This window comes from Uloborus diversus, chromosome 3 (assembly GCF_026930045.1).
Source record: "Uloborus diversus isolate 005 chromosome 3, Udiv.v.3.1, whole genome shotgun sequence".
In the NCBI taxonomy this organism is placed as follows: domain Eukaryota; kingdom Metazoa; phylum Arthropoda; class Arachnida; order Araneae; family Uloboridae; genus Uloborus; species Uloborus diversus.
In genome coordinates this window covers 85,869,492-85,894,710 of record NC_072733.1, presented here as the reverse complement: position 1 = coordinate 85,894,710, position 25,219 = coordinate 85,869,492, and the positions used below count along the sequence as shown (strand labels likewise).

The 25,219-nt window shown below is 33.1% G+C and overlaps 1 protein-coding gene across 4 annotated transcripts in view; it reads right to left on the bottom strand.

The window, feature by feature from the left end:
- Window positions 1-25,219, bottom strand: part of LOC129218050 (branched-chain-amino-acid aminotransferase, mitochondrial-like) — a 91,048-nt gene that overhangs the window by 42,577 nt on the left and 23,252 nt on the right. For all 4 annotated transcript variants that reach the window (XM_054852229.1, XM_054852230.1, XM_054852233.1 and 1 more), the window contains 2 exons: window positions 12,376-12,486; window positions 2,670-2,789 (listed from right to left, as the gene is read on the bottom strand). In XM_054852229.1, the coding sequence (XP_054708204.1) occupies window positions 2,670-2,789; window positions 12,376-12,486 (231 nt within the window). The remainder of the gene's footprint in view (window positions 1-2,669; window positions 2,790-12,375; window positions 12,487-25,219) is intronic.

The following is a 25,219-nucleotide window of genomic DNA, read 5'->3' as shown; positions in this document are numbered from 1 at the left end:
TATTTATGAATGACATCAATGAAAATATTTCTGGAAGCATGAATTGTTTTGCTGACGATGTAAAAGTTATGGGGATTGTCGAAAATGAAGAACAAGTAAAACAGCTGCAAGAGGATTTAGATCATATTACTAAGTGGGCAGATAAATGGGGTATGGCAGTTAATGTAGGGAAATGTCAAGTGCTACACTTAGGTCATGGAAATAAGCGTATGAGATATCGTTTACAGGGTTCAGTCATAAATCAGGCAGAAAATGTTATGGATCTGGGTGTCTTTATAAATCAGGACTTCAAGTTTAGTCAACAGTGCAGTATTGCTAGTAACAAAGCCAACAAAATGCTTGGGTTCATCAATAGATCTATTTCAAACAAATCTAAGAAAGTTCTTCTGCCTTTATATAGGAGTTTAGTAAGACCTCATTTGGAATATGCTGTTCAGTTTTGGTCGCCTTATCTGAAGAAAGATATTTTTGTATTGGAAAGGGTTCAAAGAAGGGTAACTAAATTAGTAAGGGGACTCTCAGATTTAGATTATGATACCAGACTTAATAGGCTTAACATGTATAGCCTGGAGCAAAGGAGAGTCAGAGGGGACATGATTCAGTTGTTTAAATTTATCAAAATGAAAGATGTAAATGGATTAAATTTTTGCGGGGAAAGCAGGACAAGGGGTCATTGTTTTAAGCTATTTAAATCTCAGGCTAACTTGGAAATCAGGAAAAACTACTACTTTAGCAGGGTCGTGGGCACTTGGAATAGCTTACCGGAAGAGGCGGTAATGAGCAAGGGAGTGGATAGCTTTAAGAGGGCCATTGATCTTCATTGGGGACTAATTAATTGACTAGGACCAGCCTAGCTGGGCCCAGTGCCTGTTGCTGGTCGTCACATTTGTATTTGTATTTGTATTTGTATTTGTAAGGTATGCTACTATTTTCACGTAAAAAGATGCATTTATATTTGAAAAGATTTTTCAAACTCAGCAACTTCAGCATGTGAAGAAAATGCAGCTGAATTTAATGAAGCAGCAATGGCCTTTTTTTAGCGGTGGCCTTTTTTTTTATTTTGAATTTATTAAAAACTCTTTTTGGACTCTTCTACATTTCTGAAATGGACCTCTCCAGTCACATGGCATTCTACATCGTTTTGACTGCTATGAGAAATCATTAAGCCACTCAAAAAACTCGCAATGCACATATTTCCCCCCTTTTTTTATCGCAGAAATTTAAGAGTATATGACTCATTGTCCATTTGAAAATAACTTTTCTTCTTTTTTCCCCCGATTCCATTCGTACAACCCGATACAAAATAAACACACACGTTGTGTTTCAGAACTTGTTCCTCAGCGCCTCGTTCTTTACCCACGGATCGAAAAAAGCTCTGGAGTCGACTAATGAACTTGCAGAAACGAAGCAGGGGTTTGCCAGATCTTTCCAGAAAGCAAGCGGATTGAAACGAAACAGCTTTCTTCTGCCGCCAGCTAGGAGGAAAAAACTATCTATTGGACGATTTTGACACAATCTGGCAACACCGCAGCCGCATAAATGCTTTGAAGAAAAGACGAGGCAAAATGACCAGTTGTGTTCAGGAGGTAGCTTGGGGGAAATGGAATGCTTTATTTGGCTACTTTTCAAGCGAATCAGTTTTTTTTTTAATTTTTGGAGGTTAATTTTGAACAAACAGTTATGATTTGATTGAAAAAACAGTGTTCCAAAGTGAACCCTAGCTAAATACCGTATAAATTGGGAGTTTATCCGTAAGCCGGTAAAGTTTAAGTGTGGAAATATGTTGAAAATGTATAAAAGTCAAACCTTGATATCTAGAACCTCCCTTATCTTGAAACCCTTGATATCTCGAAATTAAGTTTCCCCTGCATTTTACCAAAAGTTCTTATGTATTTTCCCTAGTTATCTCGAAATTTATTTCTTGAAACCCTTGATAAGTTGAAATTTTTGCACATAAGCAACTTTAACTGCTGTTATTCCTCAGCAAGTTTTGTTGTAGAGTCAGTTTTGAAGGCATCTGCCGGTTTTCTTCCTTTTTCATGGACTGTATAAGAATAGGGAATTCAGGCGGGATAATAGGGGAATGTGGGTATGAAGGAGGTGCTGTAGTCTTTGTTTTCCTCAAAGATTAGACTCTTGCTACTTTTTCTTGAAACACGTGCCCCCTTTGAAGACAGGGGGTGAATTTTTTGTAACTCATGTGAAAATGGAAAAAATTGTTTCTCATCATTCCACTTTTTTAACTCCATAAAATGACAAATGGAAAGCTTAAATTGTATGTGCTTGAAGATGAAATTAGAAATTTAAAGTTTGTAGATGGAAGAAGTCAAAATTGCTAATTTCAAAATAACTTGTTAATTGTTATGCAAAGTGGTCGCACAGTACATGTATAAATATATATCGCATGTGAGTGCAATTGTGAACTTACTAGTAGAATTTTTACAAACCCTTGAAAACTTAAATATCTCGAATTTTTTCCCCTCCCGAGAGATTCGAGATTGTATTGTATATAGAAAAAATATGTTAGCAATATTTTTCTCATTATTACAGTCATTGTGTTACATGTAATATGCTGAGAAAAATTACTAGCATGTAGCTTTGATCAACATTAGTGTAAATATAAAATTAGAGTTAATATTGCCTTTGATCAAAAGATATGGAAAATGTACCTCAACTCCAATAAATGTTGGCCTTATGTACAATGAACTGCCATCAGAACTTGGCACCCAGTCTTTATCAATGCTTACAAGCTTTTTCAAGCACTTCAGAAACTCTTCTTTGTCGAATTTCTAAAAGAAAAGAATATGACCACATAACACAAGAGCTCAAAACATATACAGTCGAGTCCCGACTTATGCGAGGGATGCGTTCCAAGACCCTTCGCGTAAGTTGAAATTTCGCGTTGTGGAAAAGGGTATGTGTAAAAACTTTTATAAACATACCCATACGATTAAAGACACTTGTAAACGCCACCTCAAACTGTTAAAAACCATTACTTAACTATACATTACTGTTTCCTAAATAAAAAATTGAATTTTTATTTATTGTATTTAAAAAAAAAACAGTTTCATTTAATATGAAAAACTGTTACGATGCACAAAATCAATGATCAATGGGAAAGAAAGACGTAAAATAAACCACTACGGTAGATACATTATGTAGTAAGAAAAACAAATGCACTAGTTGTACCAAAGAACATATACTGTACAGTAGATCCAGTAATGATATTTGTAACTTAAAAAATCGCAGATGGTGATGATTTATGCTGCGTGATCAAACCGTTATTCTTATATAATTTTAAATACACAATAGAGTTGCTTCACTAGTTCTTTTATAACGTTTCCATGTATGGCAACACCCCTCTTCCTGATTTCTTAAATTCATAATGCAAGAGGAGCTTCCATTTTCATAATTTTTGCATTTTGCTTAGAAACTACTCGGTGAACTTTTACGGATTTCCTTTTCTTGCTTTTTAATTGTAGATATGGAAAATTCAATCATACTTAATTGTCATGCTACCTTCGACGCATTTTATAGTTGTTCAAGCGCATAATCTTTAGCTTTTCTTTAATTGTCAGAGAGAGAAACTTTCTCTTTTTCCTTCTATCTTCACAAACTTTAAATGAAATAGCACTCTTAGGTGTTATTATACTATTTCATCAACTTTCCCATTTAGAATGAAAAAAATAAATGAAAAATGAGGAGTAGACTTATTTGTATAAGCGATCTTCAGACTAGTACGGTGCGGAAACTTCCGCTCGCAGTGATGCCAAAGGGATGAAGGTCGATTCACGAAAAAACCGCAATTCCCTTCTGAAAATTTGTGTGTTGTGGGTAAAGAAATTGCGTTAGGAATAAAATTCTTTACCGGGGGAAAAAATCGCGTTATAGCCATTTCGCGTAAGTCGGATCGCATTGTAGCGGGAGTCGACTGTATAAGCGTAGCATTACAAGGAGCTACGCACAGGAAGCAGATAAATAATAAAACTAAAAAGCTATTATTGCAAGAGTCATTGTCTCAATACTAAATGTCTAATTTTTTTAGCTGTCTTGTACAGAGAGTAGGAAAATTTTGATACAATAATTTTTAGAAAATTTGACGTAAAAAAAAATGTGGGGCCATAGCATGCAAGTGCAGTGTAATGGTCGTGTAAAAATCGTGCAGTGTAAAAATCTTATTTTTCCCATTAACTGATATAAAAACAATTTTTTTAAAGAGCAATGATATCAATTGAATAATTAAACAGCACTAAAAATTGTAATCATTACACAAAGTATACTTTTCTTGAGACATTTATCGGCATACTCAAAATTTGAAAAGAATCAAGTTTAATATGTATAAAACACCTTATGTATAATGAATATAATACACTTGAATAATATTGATCACATTGATGAAAGGAGTTTTTTTTTAAATAAGAACTGACAATGCAGCAGGGTTTTTTTTTTAAAAATTGAAATCTAAAAAATATTTTTGTTACCTTTTTATTAGGAGTGTAGAAGAGCTCAAGTAGGTAATAAGACACATAAGAAGGGTTAAAATTAATTCTACAAACAAAACAATGTCCAAGCAGCAGAATCACATAGTTAAGAAAAACGAAAGAGTTTTATAAAAGTGGATGCAATCGGATTTCAAAATGAAAAATTCGGGGACTGATGTGAAAAAGCGTCATTATAGGATAAAGATGCGTAAATTATACACCTATTTAAATTCGGTAAGTACTTATATTCTAGGACCCATGATTTTTTAGCATTTTTGGCTGAAAACTTTCCATGACCATTTTTCATCAGGATGGAAATCCATGACTTTTAGTGATCTTCTTGGACTTTCCAGGCATGTGGATACACTGTAAAGATTTCAGGGGGAAAGAGGAAGTTGGTCAAAAAAGCGGAAAGTCGCGGATCCAAGGAAGAATTTCATCCAAGTAAAAAGTATTAAATGTTGCACAATGTCAGTTTGCAATTCATTATTTAGTGTGTTTATCTAAAACTATGTTTGCATATGAGATTAAATTTATTTAATACTATTACTGAATTCATTTAATTTTATTAGATGGTACCCCTCTTCATTATCTAAATGATTTTGGATTATTTTTGACCAGTTATGAACTTATGAGTGCAATGTTGATCTGGTACTTGACACCTGCTGATGAGACCAGTCCAAGGCAGTTACAGTCGAACCTCCATATATCGAACTTCCATATATCAAAATTTTCTATATATCGAAATCCCAGCGAACTTCCGGGTCCATTACATAGAAAAACTGTTTCTATATATTGAAAAAATATCTATACATTCAGATTTTTTCGAGACATTCATAGATTTTTTTTCCATTTTAGACTGTTTGTTGCATGAAAAATGAAGATTAGGGGAGAAAATTATGATCACTAGAGGTTGCTACCAAACTAAAAAGGAATCTTGTGTTGAGGGGTGTGTAGATAGGTGGTTGTTCCGTTCTGGACTTCTTAAATTCGCTCCAGTTTATTTAAAATCTAAGTTGTAACCAGTAATACAGTAAAATTGGTTTCAAGTTATCTCTTTTGTCTCTTGATTATCATTCCCAGTCTTTTTAGCTTCAGTGAAACTCATTCAAGTTAAGTAGATTGATTTCTTACTTTTCTCTTGATTACCATTGTCAAAACGAAAATCTCCTAAAGTAGTCGATGAAGTTGAATTGCCAAAGAATGAAGAGGTCTGAAGGCGCAAAAGTGTCATTTCTGGTAAATTTAGTATTTCTGCAATCAAGAGTGCTTGCTGCTATGAGAAATTGAAAAGCCATAATAAAAGTACTGAAGCTTACAGAAAACTATCACTCAAAAACATGAAACAACATTACAGTTGGTTTTTTAGAAAAAATGCAGGTGCTCACAGTAACTGTTTCACATTTATTTTTTTAATTATTAATTTTCATTTAATCCAATGACCATATACATTACAAATTGGGTTAAAGTTAAGTTAAACTGTATGTACAGTTAAAGTTGTACATTCACTTTAACTTTAATGCTTTAGGAGATTGATAAACTAAAATCGTTTCTATGTATCGAATTTTTTTCGGCAATTTGCTACTTCGATAAGTGGAGGTCCGACTGTATTTTAAGTATTTGAAAAAAATATTTGGTTTGTGTTTTCTATTTCTTTTTGTTTTCACTTTACTTAATTTATTGCTGCATTGGCATCAGGGCCGGACTGGACCCTTAAAAGGGAGCAGACCTTGGATCATCAGAGGGGGGCACAAAATATCGAGATTCATGAACCCATTGTAGATGTATACAATGTGTGTGGGGGGATAATATATTCTGATGTGTTATTGTTTATTGCTAATTATAAAGTCTCGCACACTGGCTCCCTTGAGAGCAGCGGAGGGGGGGGGGGAGGTCAATGAAATTTTTCGTGAGTTTTTATGCATATTTTTTGGAGGAGTGGGTCCTTGCTTGTAGGAGGAGACTCAGTAATGTTAGGGAGATGTTGCCATTGCCCTTTGGGGATGGACAGCCATATCTCACAAACAGCAGAAAACTATCAATGGAAAATGGAGTAATGAGAAAAATTTCATTTCAGTTTATTGTGATACCATTAAAACATTCAGAAATATGTTAGTAATTTATCTTAAGTAGTTAGTATGTTTCATAAGAAGAGAATATTCTAAATTCAAGACTGAACTTGATTTTTATAGCAGTATAAATGCATTCAATAATAACTCATAGAATCTTAGACAGATATAATCCAAAATACTGCAGCTTTAATTGGGTCAAACATCAATGCATTCAGCACTAATATTTTTTATTAATTCAGTATTAATATTCATAGCATGACATAAGTTGAGATTTCTGAAAACTAAAATCCTGACATCAAGTAGCAGTAGGCTATTTACTAAACATATGCATTCAATGCTGTTTTACATTAAAAATAAATAATAAGCACAGGGATCTGGCCAGAGGATATTTGGGTCCGTTAACGGACCCTTCACAAAAATCCGATCAACCAAAACGGACCTTTCACAAAATACCGATCAAACAAAACGGACCTTTCACAAAATCCCGATCAAACAAAACGGACCTTTCACAAAATCCGGATCAAACAAAACGGACCCTTCACAAAATTCTGATAAACAAGATCGGATCTGTCACAAATTGTTTATTGAAAGAGCAAATCTGAAAGCAAAATAACGCATATTTCTGTGTATAAACCGATAATTTTTGGAACCTTTTTTTAAGTCAAATTAGAGGGATCAGCTTATACAAAATCGGCTAATTTAAAAAAAAAAAAAAAATCGGCACTCTTGCGATTCTCCTGCAAGCGATAAATAATTGCTACTGCCAAATAAATATAATGGTTGTTTTGTAGTAAGTTACCGCCCTAAAGCTCCGGATGGAATAACTGAGCTGGCGGTGTAGTTTATAATGGTTGTTTGTTTTATCACAGCTAATTAGCAGCGGTGTTGTAAACTTTTCTGAAAAGGCATTGGTAAGCACTTTTCTCCGCTCATGATTTAACAAACAATAATAATATGTATCTGCGAAATGAACTTAGAACTGCAAAGGGATAGTAAGGGTGAGGAAAAAATATGATCGCTTCAGATAGGGTTACCAAATTCAAAATTATCACCACTTAACGTCTGGCGTTGAACCTTTATAATGACTTGATTAGAAAATATTCTCATCATTTTGCCAGCTTGTCAATATTTGCGTTTTTACGGTGCGGTGCGATGTTTAATTGTTATTTTGGGAGAAAATTATATGGGTTTTGATTTTTCGATGCTAACAAGGATGATTAACTTTAAATAAACTCTTTTAATTACAGTTTTTTTTCTTTAGATGTCTACATTTTGAAATATGCAATCTTTTAACATCCGATATGAGAATCATATTTTGTTCTTTTTTCAAGCTAACTTCGCTTTATTAGGAGTCAAATAAATGAAAAGTCTCTTTATCTCTGTTAGAACTCTCATTTCAAGTTTTTAAAGCAAAATTCCATTTTCTGTTATGAGTCAAAAATGAAAATGCTGAGATGGTTTGTTTTATTTTATTTTTTGGGTCAACTGTGTCCACAGATATTAATGAAATGGTTATCATAGGACTCTAAAATGCAATTTTAAAATAATTTTATCAAAAACATTTCTTTTACAAGCCGTTTTTATACTTTTGATGCCTTCACTTTGAGAATTGCGATCTCTTTGCATCCGATATGGGATTCCGATTTTTCGAATTTTTGATGATTATTACGCTTTTTTAAGAGGTAAACAATTGAAATATCTTTTTATTTTTGTTAAAATCAGGGAATTTATAAGTTTTAAACGAAATTCTGTTCTTTTTAACAGTGTCTTGGGTCAAAAAGTTGAATGCAGAACCCTATTCTGAATTTTATTTTATTTATTTATATTTTTGTTACAATTATTTTAAATACTATACAGAAATATATCTAGTATAATTTAACATAATGTAGAATGTTAGATAAATATTGATACTTGAAAGAGCGATGACCCCCCCCCCCACCAAATGTCAGAAAAAAAATCCAGTATGATTTTCTCGACATAGAAGAGGAAAACACTCAACTTTAAGTTTAATTGATGTAGTTTTGTGCCTTCTCTACATTCTAAAATTTCGTTTTAACAAAAAATTTTATTATTTTTATTTTTTTATTTATTTATTTTTTTGCGAAATTTTTTGATTTTTTCACAAAATTAATTCATTTTTCACAAAATTATTTGATTTTTCACAAAAAACGGACCCTGTGAAAAATCCTGGACAGACCCCTGAAGCAATGAAATTACATTTGCAATACTTCAGGAAACGTTAAAAATTTTCAACATTATTCATAGATCGAAGTAGCAACCCTTGAAAGTGCGAAAATCCTCAAAAAAAAAAAAGAAAGAAACTGTCATAACTAGGCTTGAAAGACATCCTGGATTTCAGACAAAATTCCACTGTCCCGGCCAGTTTACTTCACGTCCCGGAAAATGCTAAATTTGACTTTAGATGACCAAAAAAGTCGAAAAATAACAAACTGTGAAGGATTATTTAGGATAATTACTTTGTCCTTTGCATCATTAATATGTAAAATTAATATTGAATTAGCTTGTGAAGGTTTATACAACAATATTAAAACCAAAATAGTTCTAGCTAATGAAAAGTACGTGTAAATATTGTTCATTTTTTTCCTTTCTTAAGTAACTTGAAAATATTGACATGTAGGAAATAAAATATTTAAATTTATATGCTAGCAATCATGTCTGCCTTTGGTTCATAATATAGTAACCATTTATTCATAGCATTTTAAGAATTAACTACCGTCTAAAATACTCTACAAATCGCGACACTAGGGGGAAGGGGGGAAGGGTCTTCCGGTGTCCCGGTTGAACATTTTAGAAATCTGGCAAGCCTATTCATAACTATCAAGATTACAGCATATCATGCATATGTAAAAAGCTAAAAATGTTAACAAAATTATTCGTAAGAATTTTTTTATAGTTAAAATTTGAATACAACTAAGATCAAATTCATAGAGGAAAAAGCCTATGACGAGACGAACCAATATCACGTGTTTTTCCCTTTTAAATTGGTACTATAGCCTTTAGCTCTCACTCTAACAAAGAACGGTACTTTTGGGAAAGATGCAAATGAAAAGTATACTTTGGAAGAAAATCAAACATCAGTTCATTGATATGATAATATTATTTTGAAATAGTTTGATGAACGCTTTGATGTAAGAAATGCTTATTAAAAATTTAAATGATTTTTTTGTCATACTTGTAATTGAAAGGAATTTAATTTTGTGTATTTGAATCCAACTATCCGTAAAGCACTTACGACATTATCGCTTCAACTGATTACATCTTACTGACTTTCCTGCTTCTTTTGAATGAATTAAAGTAGTATTGGTTAACAATACACAACTGATTCTTCTTCTAGTCTTAGCTCTGTAGAATTGAGGGAAGAATCACCTCATTTTTTTCCTCTATTTTTTTGGCAGCTACAGGTACGAAGCGTTTTGCTGCCTTATGGATGCAATCAAAGCTGTTCCTTGCTTCAAGTAAAGACTTCTATGCAATGGAAATTAGACTCCATGCTTGAGCGTAATCTAAATTAATGGTTTGGAGGTAATCTGATAAAGGAGTTGTGATTTTAAACACCTTTAAAAAGATTATAGCAATTAAAATGGTTTCAAATGATAAAAATTGTTTCAATAGAGAAATTGCTGCATTTCGCACTTTTACGTTAAATTGCTCCAAATTGCCAATAACACTTAAAGAAACAACCAACTCCACAAATACAAGTGGGTGTGAGTTTATGTCCGCATGATTGTTCCCTTTAAACCATAATGCACAAGAGTCAAATATTTTTATTGTGGCATTGCTCCTCGACCTCCATCTGGTGATTCCTATTGCGGATAACTTCAAAGCAGGTTTTTGTTTTCAGGTATACTGCCATTCGTTTATATGAATCCTTTTTAAAACACTTGAGCTTTCTGCAGTAAGCCAAAAAAGGAAATTATAGATGGCAAACATTGGGCAGTGTCTGACAATACCAAATTTAACACGTGAGCATAGCACCATGTGTGGATATGATTCGGAATTTCTTCTTAAAGTCTCGTCAAAACTCCCTTGTAAGGACTGCACATATTTGAGGCACCATCAAATGCATTTGCTATGCAGCTTTTAAGTTCTAAACTTGTATCTTCCAACAATTTTTTTAGGGTGTTGAATAGGGATCCTCCCGTGGAAGACTCAAGACATTTCAACCCTAATACTTTTTCATGTCCTTTTCGAACACATAACGAAGTACTATTACACACTGATCATTGCTAGTCACGTCCATCGTCGTGTCCATCATAACAGAAAATATCTTTGCCTGCTTAACTTCTTTAGAAATTTCTGCCTGGATTTCAGTTTTAATTATATTGATAATTTTCGTCACAGTTGTTTTACTCAGAAATGTCAAGTCGCTTCCTCTTCGGTTTGAACTGCTTCTTTCCTCTAGTGTAGATTTGCTTCTTTTAATTACATTATCCACATGTTTGGCAATACCGCTATCATATTTCGAAAGTAAAAGAAAGAGTTCCAAAAAATTTCCATGATTTATCAATGTATTATCAAGACTGTGAGCTCCTGCAACTGTTCCTCGAAAAGCAAGTCCCTGCTTACCAATGAAAATTTTACTACATCTATTACACTAGATAATATTATTCTTTTTCCCAAAACTTCTTTCTTTTTGTTCTCAGGTTGGTTTGTGAAAAGCATTGCTTCTATTGTTTTTCCTTGTAAAAATTTCATATATGTTTCAACAGATTCAATATGACAGTTTGATTTTTCGTGTTGTCCTACTGTTTGATTCAAATGTTGGAACCCATTGAACACTTGGCAAAATACAGATGACCCATCACTGAAAGCAAGACAGATGCTACAATACAGTCTTTTATTATTAGGATTGTAAGTAAGCTAATTTCTTTTAAATAAGGGGCCATCATTATGCTTTAAATGAAACACCTTTGCATCAAAAGGTGGAATGCACTTTTCTCCAATTGTTCGGCTTGAACTGGATGAAATGAAAAATAACTATTTAAGTTTTGATTATTTGGCATCCTAAACAAATCTACCTGGTCTTCCCCTTTCTGAACGCTCATTATTTCTGTTTTTCATAATATTACTATACTGGACATTTTCATATTCTGCATATTACTGAGGGGAATCCATTTCCAAATTTTCATTTTCTGCATATTGCCGAGTTGAATCCATTTCCAAATTTTAATTTTCTGCACATTGCTGAGGGGAATCCGTTTCCAAATTTTCATTTTCTGCATATTGTTGAGGGGAATCCGTTTCCAAATTCTCATGTTCTTCATATTGCTGAGAGGAATCCGTTTCCAAATTTTCATCAATGCAATTTTTATCAACTGCAACTACATTATCCGGTTTCTCGTTAAATGACAAATCTGCTTGCTTAGAATTTGTTGCAAAACGAAAACTCGTAATTTTTGAGCATGATTGAGCCACTTCCCTTCTTTGCTGAGCTTTTTCTTTTCTAATTTCATAGCCCGATTTTCGGATCTTCGAAGCCTTCTTATAAAAAAAAAATATTTTTCAGCTCAGGGGCGCACCGGACGTGCAGCCCGTTTCCCGGCAGACCAGTCCGGCTATGATTGGCATATTTAGGATAAAGTTCATCTTTTTTATTCAATAGCTATTAATCAAGTTAACAAATGAGAATAAAAGTTCTTTTTTACATCTTTAAAACATAGCAAAATTGCATGAAACTGAAATTTTAAAGGTGTTAATAATTTTACTTAACATGTATCAATTAAAGCTACAAAAACTTGTTTAAAAAGTAAGAAGAAAAAAATTGACAATAAGTTGAGATTGTTTAAGGAAATTATTCTTACTGGTAATGCAGTTCTTTCTGCTGTGTTCAACAACCTTTCAACATTCAACTCAGGTCTAAACAGCAAAACTTTACCAGATTTACTTCTGAAAGCTTTTAATCCTTCAAATAGCTAGGAAGAGAAAATAGTTGTTCTAAAATCATTGTCGTAATTTACAAAGAGAAAAAGAATATTAATGAATTTTAGTATTTTTAAACAGTATGAATGAACTAATATCGAGAAAAAATAAGTAAAACATTGCAACATGTAAACAAAATTGAAACCTACATATATACCTTTTCAATGAACTTATATTATCATGCTATAATGGCACAACAAATAAAATTCATGAGTTATAGTTTGAAGTTCATCCATAATTTTTAAACATTATTTGTTCCTTATCCCTTTTTTTTCAAGATTTTTTTATATTTTTTTAAATAAATAAAAATTTAGAAGTCTAACTTATTGATTTGCACTGCATCAAAATAACATTGTGAGCTACTTGAGGGAACTACACTAAGGTTATTCAAAATTCCTTTCAACCCATTAAATAATTAGTGCATGTATATGCAAATATCTTTCAGTTCTTACCAAAGCCCCTAAGGCTATGTGTGAGTATGTATTTCGGGCATTATAGATGGACAACAACTGCTTAGCTGCTGAAATTCAAGATTCATTACATTCTTGATATTTGAATTTAACTACTGACACAAAATATACATTGATTTTCAATTCTAAAACATTAAAACACAAGGAGATATGAAGCAGATTATTTTTAGGTTTCTAAAGTATGAGAAGGAGATGCAGAATATATAGAAAAATGTGTGTTAGAAAATTCATAAAATCTAGGTTTTTAATGTAAGAAACTAAAAGATAAACTTATAATAATTTGATTAGGGGTCTCTATCTAACCACTACTTGTATCCCACCAGTAAATCAACCACTGTTTGAGAGATATTTGATGTACTACATCTGTATACAGAAAGTCACTTAATCTGTTTTCTTCAAAATTGACAACTTTCTGAACTTAACTGGCCGCTAAATTAAATTTGAAATTAATAACTTATTAAATTTTGTGTACACATAGTTTATACAGACAACAGATGGTAACTTAGCTCCTTGTTCAGACGAAAATCAGAAAATGTTGGTGAATGAGAACAATAGGGGAAACTCATGTAAATACGGGGCACATGTGAACATGGTGTGTTTTACTTGGATCGCTTTAAGCAAAAAATCTGGAAAAATTCTAAAACATGGACAGCACCAGTTGTACTTCTTGGACAAACATTTAGAGCAATGAGCCATTTTATGTGACTGTGGTGGCAACTTCTTTGCATTAGTCGGTGTCAAGATTTTTTTTCACTATTTTCTTCACGTGAAAACATTTTCAAAACTAACTGCAATGTTAAACCTAAGTATTACGAACCATTGTATGAACATTCAAGTCAATTTATGACAATGTTTAAATTTTTTATTAAATTACAAATTCTTGACTTTGGCGAGTAAGCTCTAAAGTGGATGACGGTGTACTTGTGAACAAAACATCTAGGGGTACAAGTGAACAGTTCTCATAGCTGCTCTCCGTAATATCATTATTGGTGCAGGATATTGTAAGTGTTAAAAAATGTGTAAATATTTATAATTATCATTTCCTATAATAAGCTTGTAAATTTATTGTTAATTGTTATTAATATTATTAAACATTTCTTTATGTTTATTATTTCTATTATTATTAAAATTTTTGTTCCAAAAATAAATTAAATTTTTAATTCAGTCAATAATTTAGTGTTATATAATATTTAAAGGAAATAAAAAGACACAAAATATTTTCATTTAATTAAAAACTGAAAAGTTCAAAAATATTTTAAAATACATTATCAAACAATGAATGAAGCTTAAAAGCAAAATATATATAGAATAACCCTTGCATAGTAAAAAGTTCTTTGCATTATGCAGTCATATTAGTTTTTTCTAATCTATTCAGTGATCAGAGGCTGCAAATAATACAGTATTTTCTTCCCTCCATAAAGTCGAAAGAGAACTATTTCAAGTCAAGTATCCAGGAAATTGTCAAACATCTATTACTTGGTAATTTAAAATTATCTAGTGTGTAGTAAGTCGTGAAATGCTGAATAAAAAGTGCACCTTCTAATTATGGATATTTTTGCACTGTTGCTTATTAGGGGTTTCAGATAAGGTAAGTGCAGTTTTTTAAATTTTTTTCACACCCCGATATTACGAATGAAGCCGATTTAATGTATAAAAGTTTCGGTCCTGATGAATTTGTTAAACCGGGGTCCGCCTGTATAAAGGTTTTGCTTTTGCAATAGTCATTTTTTTAGCTACTCTATCAGTGGCAGATTTTCAAGTTTTGGGACACGTTGCAATGAATTTTTAGGGCCTCATGGTCCTCCCATGAGGCGGTAGCTAGGGGGTAAAATAGCAATAGAGGCTGGCCAAAAAAGGGGCCTGGTATGAGAAAAGAGAGACAAAACTTATCTTTTCTTTCCATACTTAACTTTTGGCAGTGATATAATAGGATCATTCTCATAAAAAGTCATTTTGAGCTTATTAAGTTCATAAAAATTAAAGTGGGTGGAGTCAGATGAAACCTTTTTTAAAGATGGATATATGTAAGGGCTTTATGAAAAAGTTTTGGTCCTGTTAAGTAAAAATATTCTTTGAATAGCATTATACCCTAAGCATTACAAACTCATTTAAGCAGTGAGGGAATAACAAATTCATTAAAATTAGATTAAAGTTGTTATGCCTAACTGATATTTGAGTTTATTTGCATACTGGGAAGCAACTTATTTGGCATTCTCAATGGAAGCAACTTATGATCAAGCAGTTTTCAGGCAGTTTTAATTCATTTTTCTGTAAAAACAGATATGAGTGAATGACAGATGCAAAAATCCTGTTCTTATTTTATGCTTTCACATAGATTCTGGAGTAATAATTTCTGACAAATTAAACATGCAAAACACATAGCAATATTTCTCTGGGTTTCCAGCTCAAAATTACTACACTTTTAGTTGAAAAGAATTTATTTTGCTGTGATTCTGGGAAGGAAATTCACTGTTGTGGAGGAAATGACATCAACCACTGGGGACAAACTTTAAAATAATTACGTAAATTAATTTTTAATAAAAATTTAATTTTAATATTTGATTACTGAAATGCTTCAATATTTTGAAAACATAACCACAAAAATATGAACTCATTGTTTATTTGATAAATATTTTTGGTACAGATGTGATATACCCCCCCTATTTTGCGACATCCGATTTTTTGCACAAAATTGAAATATTTTTCTCGCCAATGAGGCGATAATTTTTTAAGCATGGCATCCCTCGCGAAATTAACTTGTGTTTGGCAACCCAAAGGCAATCTTAGATCTGTTCAAACTTGTTTACTTGTATCGGTTTCACGCAGGAGAGATTCTTGTTTTTTCGTGCAATACACCTTACAGGAAAGCTTATTTTGTGTTAGTTTAAGTTCAGTAGTTGTGTTTTGATGAATAAATATTAGAAAATGCCAGTTTCTTCAAACTTGAACGTTAATTGAAAGTTAACTCCAACTTGGTGTGTATCTGTAAGGTGCCATTGTCATATGTTGTTTTGTTTCAGACTGAGTGTGAGGATTTATACGATAAAAAAGTAAGTTCTTTTTTTAGAATTCAAAAAAAAAAAAAAAACTCTCACTTTCGAAATTGTTTGTTTTTACGAAATCTTGAGGGTTTTTCGTAGTTTTAACTTTATTTTTGCTGTATGTAAATTAATTTTACAAAAATAGTACGGTATTATATTGTAAAAGTTAATTCTTATAGATGCCACGAATTATTTAGACATATTCTATAAATGTGCCTGCTTTAGGTACTGAATTTCTGAAAATAAGTTGACTCTAGCTTTTTATAAAAATATGAAGGTGTTATTTTATGTAAAATATAATAGATACTTTGAAAGCATGTCTGAATAGCAAATTAATGTATGGTATTTTAGTATTGTTTATGTTTGGGATGTTCTGTTGAGACATTACTACTTTTCATACATCGAAATTCGAGTAACTAAGCGTTTTTTTTTTTTTTTTGGCTGAAATAGTTATTGATTTGAGGATGTTTTCTGCTTTAAACATCTCAATTTGAATCGCTTTGCTCTTTTTTAGCAGAGTATCAGAAAAGTTTTTGTTCGATGAAATGCATGTTGGAAAAAAGCTTTTATTTCTATTGGTACATATTTCATTGGTGAGCTGTTATAGTAATTTGTTAATTTAAGCATTTTAAATACTTCCAGGTAATTGTTCTTTTGTGTACAAAAACTTTCTAGTTTCTGATATTTTTGAAACGTATAGTCCCGATGTTCTTTGTTGTGGTTTTATGTAGTTTTTATATACAGGGTGATTATAATTAAAGTTCCACTTTCAAAATGCTGTAAAAATAAAACCACTGGTCAGAATGACCTCAAATTTCAACGGAATATTATCGAAGAAAGGGGAAAACGTACGGCAGAAAAAAAATACATTGTTGGAATTTTTAGCAATAGATGGCGCTGCAAGTATCAGAATATGTAAATCAAAACACCTGTCATGCGCACGACTCATTGAAGTTGTTACAAAAACGCCAAATACACGTTTTTTTCCTCATTTCTCATCTGAGAAGTTCACTATGACTGTCTCAATGAAAGACCTGGCCGTCCTGATCACCTGATCTTAACCCGTGTGACTTCTGGATATGGAGCTATTGTGTTCAGTGCTCCAATTGCAAACTTTGCTGAGCTGAAGGCAAGCATTGCGCAACACATTCTAAACGTGACCCCGGAAACACTTCAATCAGACATGGAACATGCTGTTTCTCGATTTCAACTTGTTACAGAAAACGGGGTACATCACATTGAACATCTTTTGAGCCAGTCTCAAGAAAATTAAAGACCAATTTGATTTTTTACTGATGCTTTTTATGCGGTTTTCGGCCTCAGGACAATTAAAAACCGATTTTTCCCATCCGATGTGATATGACCGTGCCGTGTTGGATGGGCTTACTTAACTAACAGTATCACACCTGTACCCTAGTGCACGCTGAGTAGTACGGTGTTTTAACGTATAGTTTACACCTGAGGTAATATTTTATGATTTATTTGTCATTTGTAGTCGACCACTATTAAATTATGCTTACAGCGCCATCTATTGCTAAAAATTCCAACTATTAATTTTTCTTCTGCCATCAAGTTCCTCCCCTTCTTCGATAATCTTCCGTTGAAGTTTGACGTTATTCTGACCTGTGGTTTTATTTTTACAGCGTTTTGAAAGTGGAACTTTAATTATAATCACCCTGTATATTGTGTTCTGAAGTGCTTTGATCATGTTTTTTTATCTGAATGTTTCCTGTTGGCACTAAAAAAGCATTGCTAAGGACGATGTATGACACATGTGGTCATAAATCGTTTTCTTGGCGACTCTTTCTTGGCGCCAACAGGAAAAAATCACCAAGGGTGGGGTAAATGACAGTCCCATATTTTTTGCTTAATTTTTACTAACAGTGGGGACAAGTGAGGAAATGACATTTGAGTACTTTTGATTTACATTAAAGAAATTCAAAATAAAATATAGAAATTTTAATTTCATTGATCTGGTTGAACTATGTCTTGAAAAGTATTTGAACCCTTAAAAATATCTATGAGTCATAAAACATTTGTAAATTATTACAGGGACCAGAAAATGAGTTTCTGTGAATGACCCAATAGCATTTTTAATTAAATCACAAGTAATACAGATATTTTCAATTTACAAAAATTGAAATTTCATTTTATTTTGGATCAGGGTTTGTTTAGCTACTGGCCTGGATCAAAAGTATCAAAATGTTGATAGATGGTGCTTTCATACATCGTGCTGTTGTCTAAATTGGACCTGAACCCTAAATGGTGATCGTTAAATAGAAACTGTGTTGTCCGGTTTATTCCACCTTAGAAAAGAACTACCCTTGACAAATTATCCGTTTGCCCATTTCATCCACGTTTTTTCAGTAAATGAAAAATTCTAGACTAAAAATTAACAATTTAGCAATAACAAATAAATATACCAATGCTTCTCCTTGAAGGAACATTTTTACATCAAATTATCATCTTATACAGTTGTACATACCCAATATTATGTGAGATATTACAGTTATAGACCCTTTTTGTTTACGATTGCACGTTTATAAAACAAATTAATATTAGAGTTAAATTTTCTGCATTTTGTAGCAACTATAAAGAAAAGAACACATTCACATTTGTTTTAAAATATGAAAAATTGTAAAATACACGCATCTGTCAGGGTTGATATTTTGATCACAAATTGGAGAAAATGAAGTAAATTAAACAAAATGAAAATCCATATTTTCTATAAGTTTAACATATACAATTATTATGTTTATGTAAATGAATTATTATATAATTTGATCACATTATTTATTAAAGAAATTCTTTTAAATTAATCATTTAGTAGAATTGTTGCAATTGTATTTTAATCTTCATGTTTTTTCCACAAAAAGTTATTCTCTTTTGTGCAATAATTTGTTGGCAACTTACTGTAAAATTAATGAAATTGAACAAAACGAAAAAGCAGTTCAACATAATTTAATTTAAAAAGAAAGAGTAGGTAAAAATATTTTTAAATAAATGCAATAACATATTAATTTTTTTAAAAACTCGGTCATTAATTAGCAATGAAGGATAACACCAAGTTAGGAAGGTAAATTTAATGAATACTGTAAAAAATATCTTGCATTGAAAAAAACGAAACAATGTACAGATAAAATAATCTAAACATTCTCCTTTTTTGAAAACCAAAGTTGAAATTCATAGTCCATAATTTAAAAAAAAGGTTCTGCTGAGTTAAGGCTCTTCTATACCGTCCATCTTGGTTTTCGATGCTAATGCTTTCTCTACGGGAAAATCTGCTACCTATTCAAAGCATAACTCGAGAAATTACTGGAATATTTTCATGCGGTTTGTTTTAAACGATGGCTATGACACAGAACTAGAAATGCGCTTCTTTATTTTTTCTGTGGTTATTTTGAAATTTTTTTAATAACATTTTAAAACTTTAAACGACTATTTTCACACGTTTGAAAAATGATATGGAAAAACTGAAAAAAGAGCGCAAGAGATTGAACATTTCTCTTTAAAAACATATTTTAAGTTTATTTCTGAGACAATTTGTTCGATTGATACTCTCCACGTAGTAAAGCCTTGTTTTCGAAAAATTGTGAAAAACTGCGAAAAACACGCCTTTCACCAGACCACACCCATTTCCTCCCACTTTGAGGGACCACTTTCTCTTCTCCCCCCAGGGTCTTCAGGGTCTTGTCTGCTGCTTCTCCGTTCCTCCGCTCTGCCTCAATGACAGGCAATAAATTACTGAATCCCTACTAATGACCATTCATTCTTTGTCGTTTTGTGTGTTGGTCTTGCATCTCTGTGACATCTAAAAAATTCGTTCTAAAAAGAACAGTTTTTTTCTTCTTTCGAGTTCTATTCAATAAGTTTTTGAAATTATTTAGGTGATATATTTTTCAATGCTGTTTTAATATAAGTACCACCCCCCGTTTAAATGTAGAAGTTATTTTGTTTGAAAAATCGGTGAAAATTACCGCATTTTATAATGGGGGAAAAAAATCGAAATGCCATTTTTATATACGTATTTCTTTATTAAATTATTAATTAAAAAAAAATATTGCCAAGTACAGTGATTGCAAGTTATATCTTGATGTGAAATTTGCAAAAATATAAACCAATTCACTTAAAATACACTAGTCACATTAGGGGAAGTGGCAAGTAAATCATGAAATTTCCCGCTCCTGAGTGTATGTGCAGTAGAATGAGATTAATCTAGAGGGCGCCTGTGATGCAGGGAGTGTTATTGCTGCTAATTTGATAAGTGTTTTCTTACTATAATTTTTCATTATTACTGTCTAGTTTTAGGTTTTTTTACTTCACTTTATCATGTAATTTAGTTTTATTGTGTTTTGGGGGCTTATTTTTGCTGTTATTATATTCTTGAAGTGTTTTTGCATTTTTTGGAGCTAAGCCTAACATGTGGTGATCTCCTGGTTTTTGATCTTGTGTGCTTTATTGGGTGTAGCAACTCTGTTTATTTACTGCTGTTTTTAGTATTTATTCTGTGTTTTTTTGCATTTTTATCTTTCTGTTTTGCCTTTTGGAACATATTCACTGAGTAGAAATGGGTGTTATATGCATTATGAAAGAGGTAAAGAGTGGGAAGGGTGACAGGTGGATCTCTTGTGATTTATGTCATATGTTCTGCCTGTATAAGGGGGAAAATGAGTCTGTTTTTGAGGAGGATTATATTTTGTGGGTGGGAACAAATGATGTAGGCCACAGTAAAAATGAGGAGTTTTCTAGGGAATGGGAATCCCTGTTGGATAAAGCAACCAGCTTTTCGACGAATGTCCAAGTGGTTGGTTTGCTTCCCAGGTATGGAGTGCATAGGAGCTGGCTAAATCAACGTGCAAGGTGTATGAACTTGCTACTGAAGTCAATTTGCGAAAAGCGCAGTATCAGGTTCATTGATGTATGGAGTCATTGTAAACGGGATTGGATTGCTAGGGATGGCCTGCATCTGAGCTCTACAGGGGTCAAAATGGTTAGTGGATTAATTTTAAGGGCTTCGGAGACAAAAAACTAAGTTGGGATGGGGGGCATGGTTCAAGCATCAGGTATCGAGAAAATGAAATTTTTTTGGGTATTGCTAGAAATGGAAATAAAGTGACGAACAAGAGTAGTAATGTTAACAATTGTAATTTAGGAAAATTCAGGGTGTTAAATAAAAGCAACTTAGGCATGCTTAAAGTTTTCTATACCAATGCTCGCAGTATTAGGAACAAGATGGATGAATTGAAAAGCATAGTTATGGATGAGAAGTTGGATGTTATTGGAATTACAGAGACATGGGCTACCGAATCTGATGCAGAGTTATTACATATTGCTGGGTTTAATTTGTTCAGACAGGATAGAGTAGGTAAAAGAGGTGGTGGGGTTTTATTTTATGTTACAGACAATTTTATTTGCAATGAATTGGTCATAAATGATAAGCCTACTGATATTGATATGGTTTGGCTGGAGTTGATGAGCAGTAAGGGCAAAAAGCTACGCTTTGGAAACATTTATAGGCCACCTAATTCAAACCAGGGACAAGATGAACAGATGTACCGTATTATTAGTAACATGTCCAGTAAGGGATCCGTTATCATAATGGGGGATTTCAATTTTCCTGGTATTGATTGGAATAATTTTTACCCTGGTAATGGCAAAGAAGAGGAATTTTTAAAAGTAATTGGTGACTGTTTCTTAGATCAAGTTGTAACTCAGGGAACTCGAGAGGAGGCGATTTTGGATCTAGTTTTTTGTGACATAGGTAGTTTTGTTCAGGGGTTGAGTGTAGGGGAGCATATTGGAGATAGTGATCATAACAGCATTAGGTTCTGGGTTAAATTTGAAGTGTGCAAAGATGATAATTTTAGGTTTGTGCCCAATTTCAGAAACACTGATTTTGTTGCACTTAGGCAGAGCTTGAAAGAGGTTTTTTCGTCAGGGTTGGAAAATAGCGACGTAGATCAGCAGTGGACGGAATTTAAGGATAAACTTGCTAAAACCGTTGGGGACTATGTTCCATTTAGGAGAAAAGGTGTTAGTACCAAAATTTGGCCCATGTGGTTCTCCAGGGAGACTAAAGAAGCTCTTAATTATAAGCAAGCCACTTTTCGTAAGTTTAAAGAAACTGGTCAGAGTGCGGAGAGGCTCCAGTATGGTAAGGCAAGGCGAAATTTTAAGTATTTGGTACGGATTCAGAAAAGGGAATTGGAGCAAAGGCTGGCAGATGACATTGATGGGAACCCTAAGAGGTTTTTTGCTTACGCTAATTCTGGGAAAGCTCGAAACAGTCAAATTTGGCCTTTGGTTAATGAGTATGGAAATTTAATCCATAACGATAGGGATATTGCAAATGTTCTAAATAACTTTTTTTCCAGTGTGTTTAACGATAACTGTATCTCAACAGTTGACACTAACAAGACACAAGCTATTATACAGCTTGAGGATTTTGTATTTTCCAGGGAGGAGGTTTTATTTCATTTGAAAAAGATTAAAGCAACTAAAGCTCCGGGACCAGATAATATTTATCCAAAAATTTTAGTTGAATGTGCAGAAGAATTAGTGGATGTTATTTTGAATATTTTCAATGCTTCTTATAACTCGGGGACGGTGCCAGAGGACTGGAAGCTGGCTAACATAACGCCACTCTTCAAGAAGGGATCTAAAGGTATTGCTGGGAATTATAGACCTGTAAGTTTGACTTCGGTGATTTGTAAGATTTTCGAAACTTTGATCAAAATTAAGATCATGATGTTCTTAGAGACTAATAGTCTGTTGACTAGTTTGCAGTATGGTTTCAGGAAAGGTAAATCCTGTACTACTAATTTATTGCATTTCTACGACAAGGTTACCTCAGCTTTAGATAACAAAAAATGTGTGGATGTTGTTTATATTGATTTTCAAAAAGCTTTTGACAAGGTACCGCATGTTGCTCTTCTCAGCAAGTTAGCTGACATTGGAATAGGAGGAAAAGCTTTACTTTGGGTTAGAAATTGGCTTACTGGTAGGAAGCAAAGAGTAGTTGTGAGAGGAAATCATTCTAATTGGAGTGATGTTTTAAGTGGGGTTCCTCAGGGATCAGTTTTAGGGCCTCTTTTGTTTATTATATTTATGAATGACATCAATGAAACTATTTCTGGAAGCATGAATTGTTTTGCTGACAATGTAAAAGTTATGGGGATTGTCGAAAATGAAGAACAAGTAAAACAGCTGCAAGAGGATTTAGATCATATTACTAAGTGGGCAGATAAATGGGGTATGGCAGTTAATGTAGGGAAATGTCAAGTACTACACTTAGGTCATGGAAATAAGCGTATGAGATATCGTTTACAGGGTTCAATCATAAATCAGGCAGAAAATGTTATGGATCTGGGTGTCTTTATAAATCAGGACTTCAAGTTTAGTCAACAGTGCAGTATTGCTAGTAACAAAGCCAACAAAATGCTTGGGTTCATCAATAGATCTATTTCAAACAAATCTAAGAAAGTTCTTCTGCCTTTATATAGGAGTTTAGTAAGACCTCATTTGGAGTATGCTGTTCAGTTTTGGTCGCCTTATCTGAAGAAAGATATTTTTGTATTGGAAAGGGTTCAAAGAAGGGTAACTAAATTAGTAAGGGGACTCTCAGATTTAGATTATGATACCAGACTTAATAGGCTTAACATGTATAGCCTGGAGCAAAGGAGAGTCAGAGGGGACATGATTCAGTTATTTAAATTTATCAAAATGAAAGATGTAAATGGATTAAATTTTTGCGGGGAAAGCAGGACAAGGGGTCATTGTTTTAAGCTATTTAAATCTCAGGCTAACTTGGAAATCAGGAAAAACTACTACTTTAGCAGGGTCGTGGGCACTTGGAATAGCTTACCGGAAGAGACGGTAATGAGCAAGGGAGTGGATAGCTTTAAGAGGGCCATTGATCTTCATTGGGGACTAAGTAATTGACTAGGACCAGCCTAGCTGGGCCTAGAGCCTGTTGCTGGTCGTCACATTTGTATTTGTATTTGTATAATCTGGCGATTATACATATTCCGCAGAGATTATTCAAAATGGGGTTGTTTCCTTCAGTCAAAAGTACTATTTTTAGTCACTGAAATTGATAGATTAAGCAAAAAAAAAAGAAATAACATGAAGCGAGAAAAAACTTTCATTTTCCAGACGCTTATTTTTTAATGAATTTTTTAACATGTCCGATTTTGAAAATAAGACGTGGTCTTTATGACATCACAAATGATGTACTTAGGCGCATCTGTGTACTGCGTTTTCACGTTATTGTCATCAAGAAGCGAATTAAATATTGCGCTCTACGCTTGTTATCAACCATATCGTTGCCATGACACTTGAGTAAAAATGCGAATTAAATATTACGCTCTACAAATAGCCACAGTGAATGGCATTTCATCATTTGTGATGTCATCGGCAGAAGCATAAATAATAAAAGCGCACCGATTAAAATAAATTTTTAAAATTATTTAACTTAGTCAAATTATTTAAAAAACGGTCAGATCGTATTGCCAACTCCAGAGCTCGAATACGCTACCTTGTGGTGATTAACAATACTAAAGAAAAAGGTAAAACATTCCATTCCACGTGTTTTCTTTGGGGTAAATTACAGGCTTCAGACAGTTTGTGGTGTAATGTAATTTTAGAAGAATAGAAAAGAAAGCTTCCCACAAACACGATCAAAAATTACTGTCATTCACTAAGCGTCAAAGCAGGTTATAAGTTACGGCATCTGTTTGTTTTACCTTTTTTATCCGCCATTAGACAGTGATTGCAGCACCCCCTATAGTTTATTGGAGTTGCGAATGTTTTTAAGCATGCACTTTCAGTGCATGTTTAAAAACAGAAAAAAAATACAGAAAAAAAATACTTTTAATTTTGGAAACAAATACATTGCCACTAAGGTTGGGAAATCGTCTTTACTAATAATAAAGCTGAAAGTCTCTCTGTCTGGATGTCTGGTTGTCTGGATCTCTGTGACGCGCATAGCGCCTAGACCGTTCGGCCGATTTTCAGGAAATTTGGCACAAAGTTAGTTTGTAGTGTGCACCTCGAAGCAATTTTTCGAAAATTTGATTTTGTTCTTTTTCTATTCCAATTTCAAGAACATTTTCCCGAGCAAAATTATCATACGATGGACGAGTAAATTTCCAAGTTCTCATAACGTGGAACCGTAACATGGTGTAAACCAATTGGCGAAGAATTCACCATACATT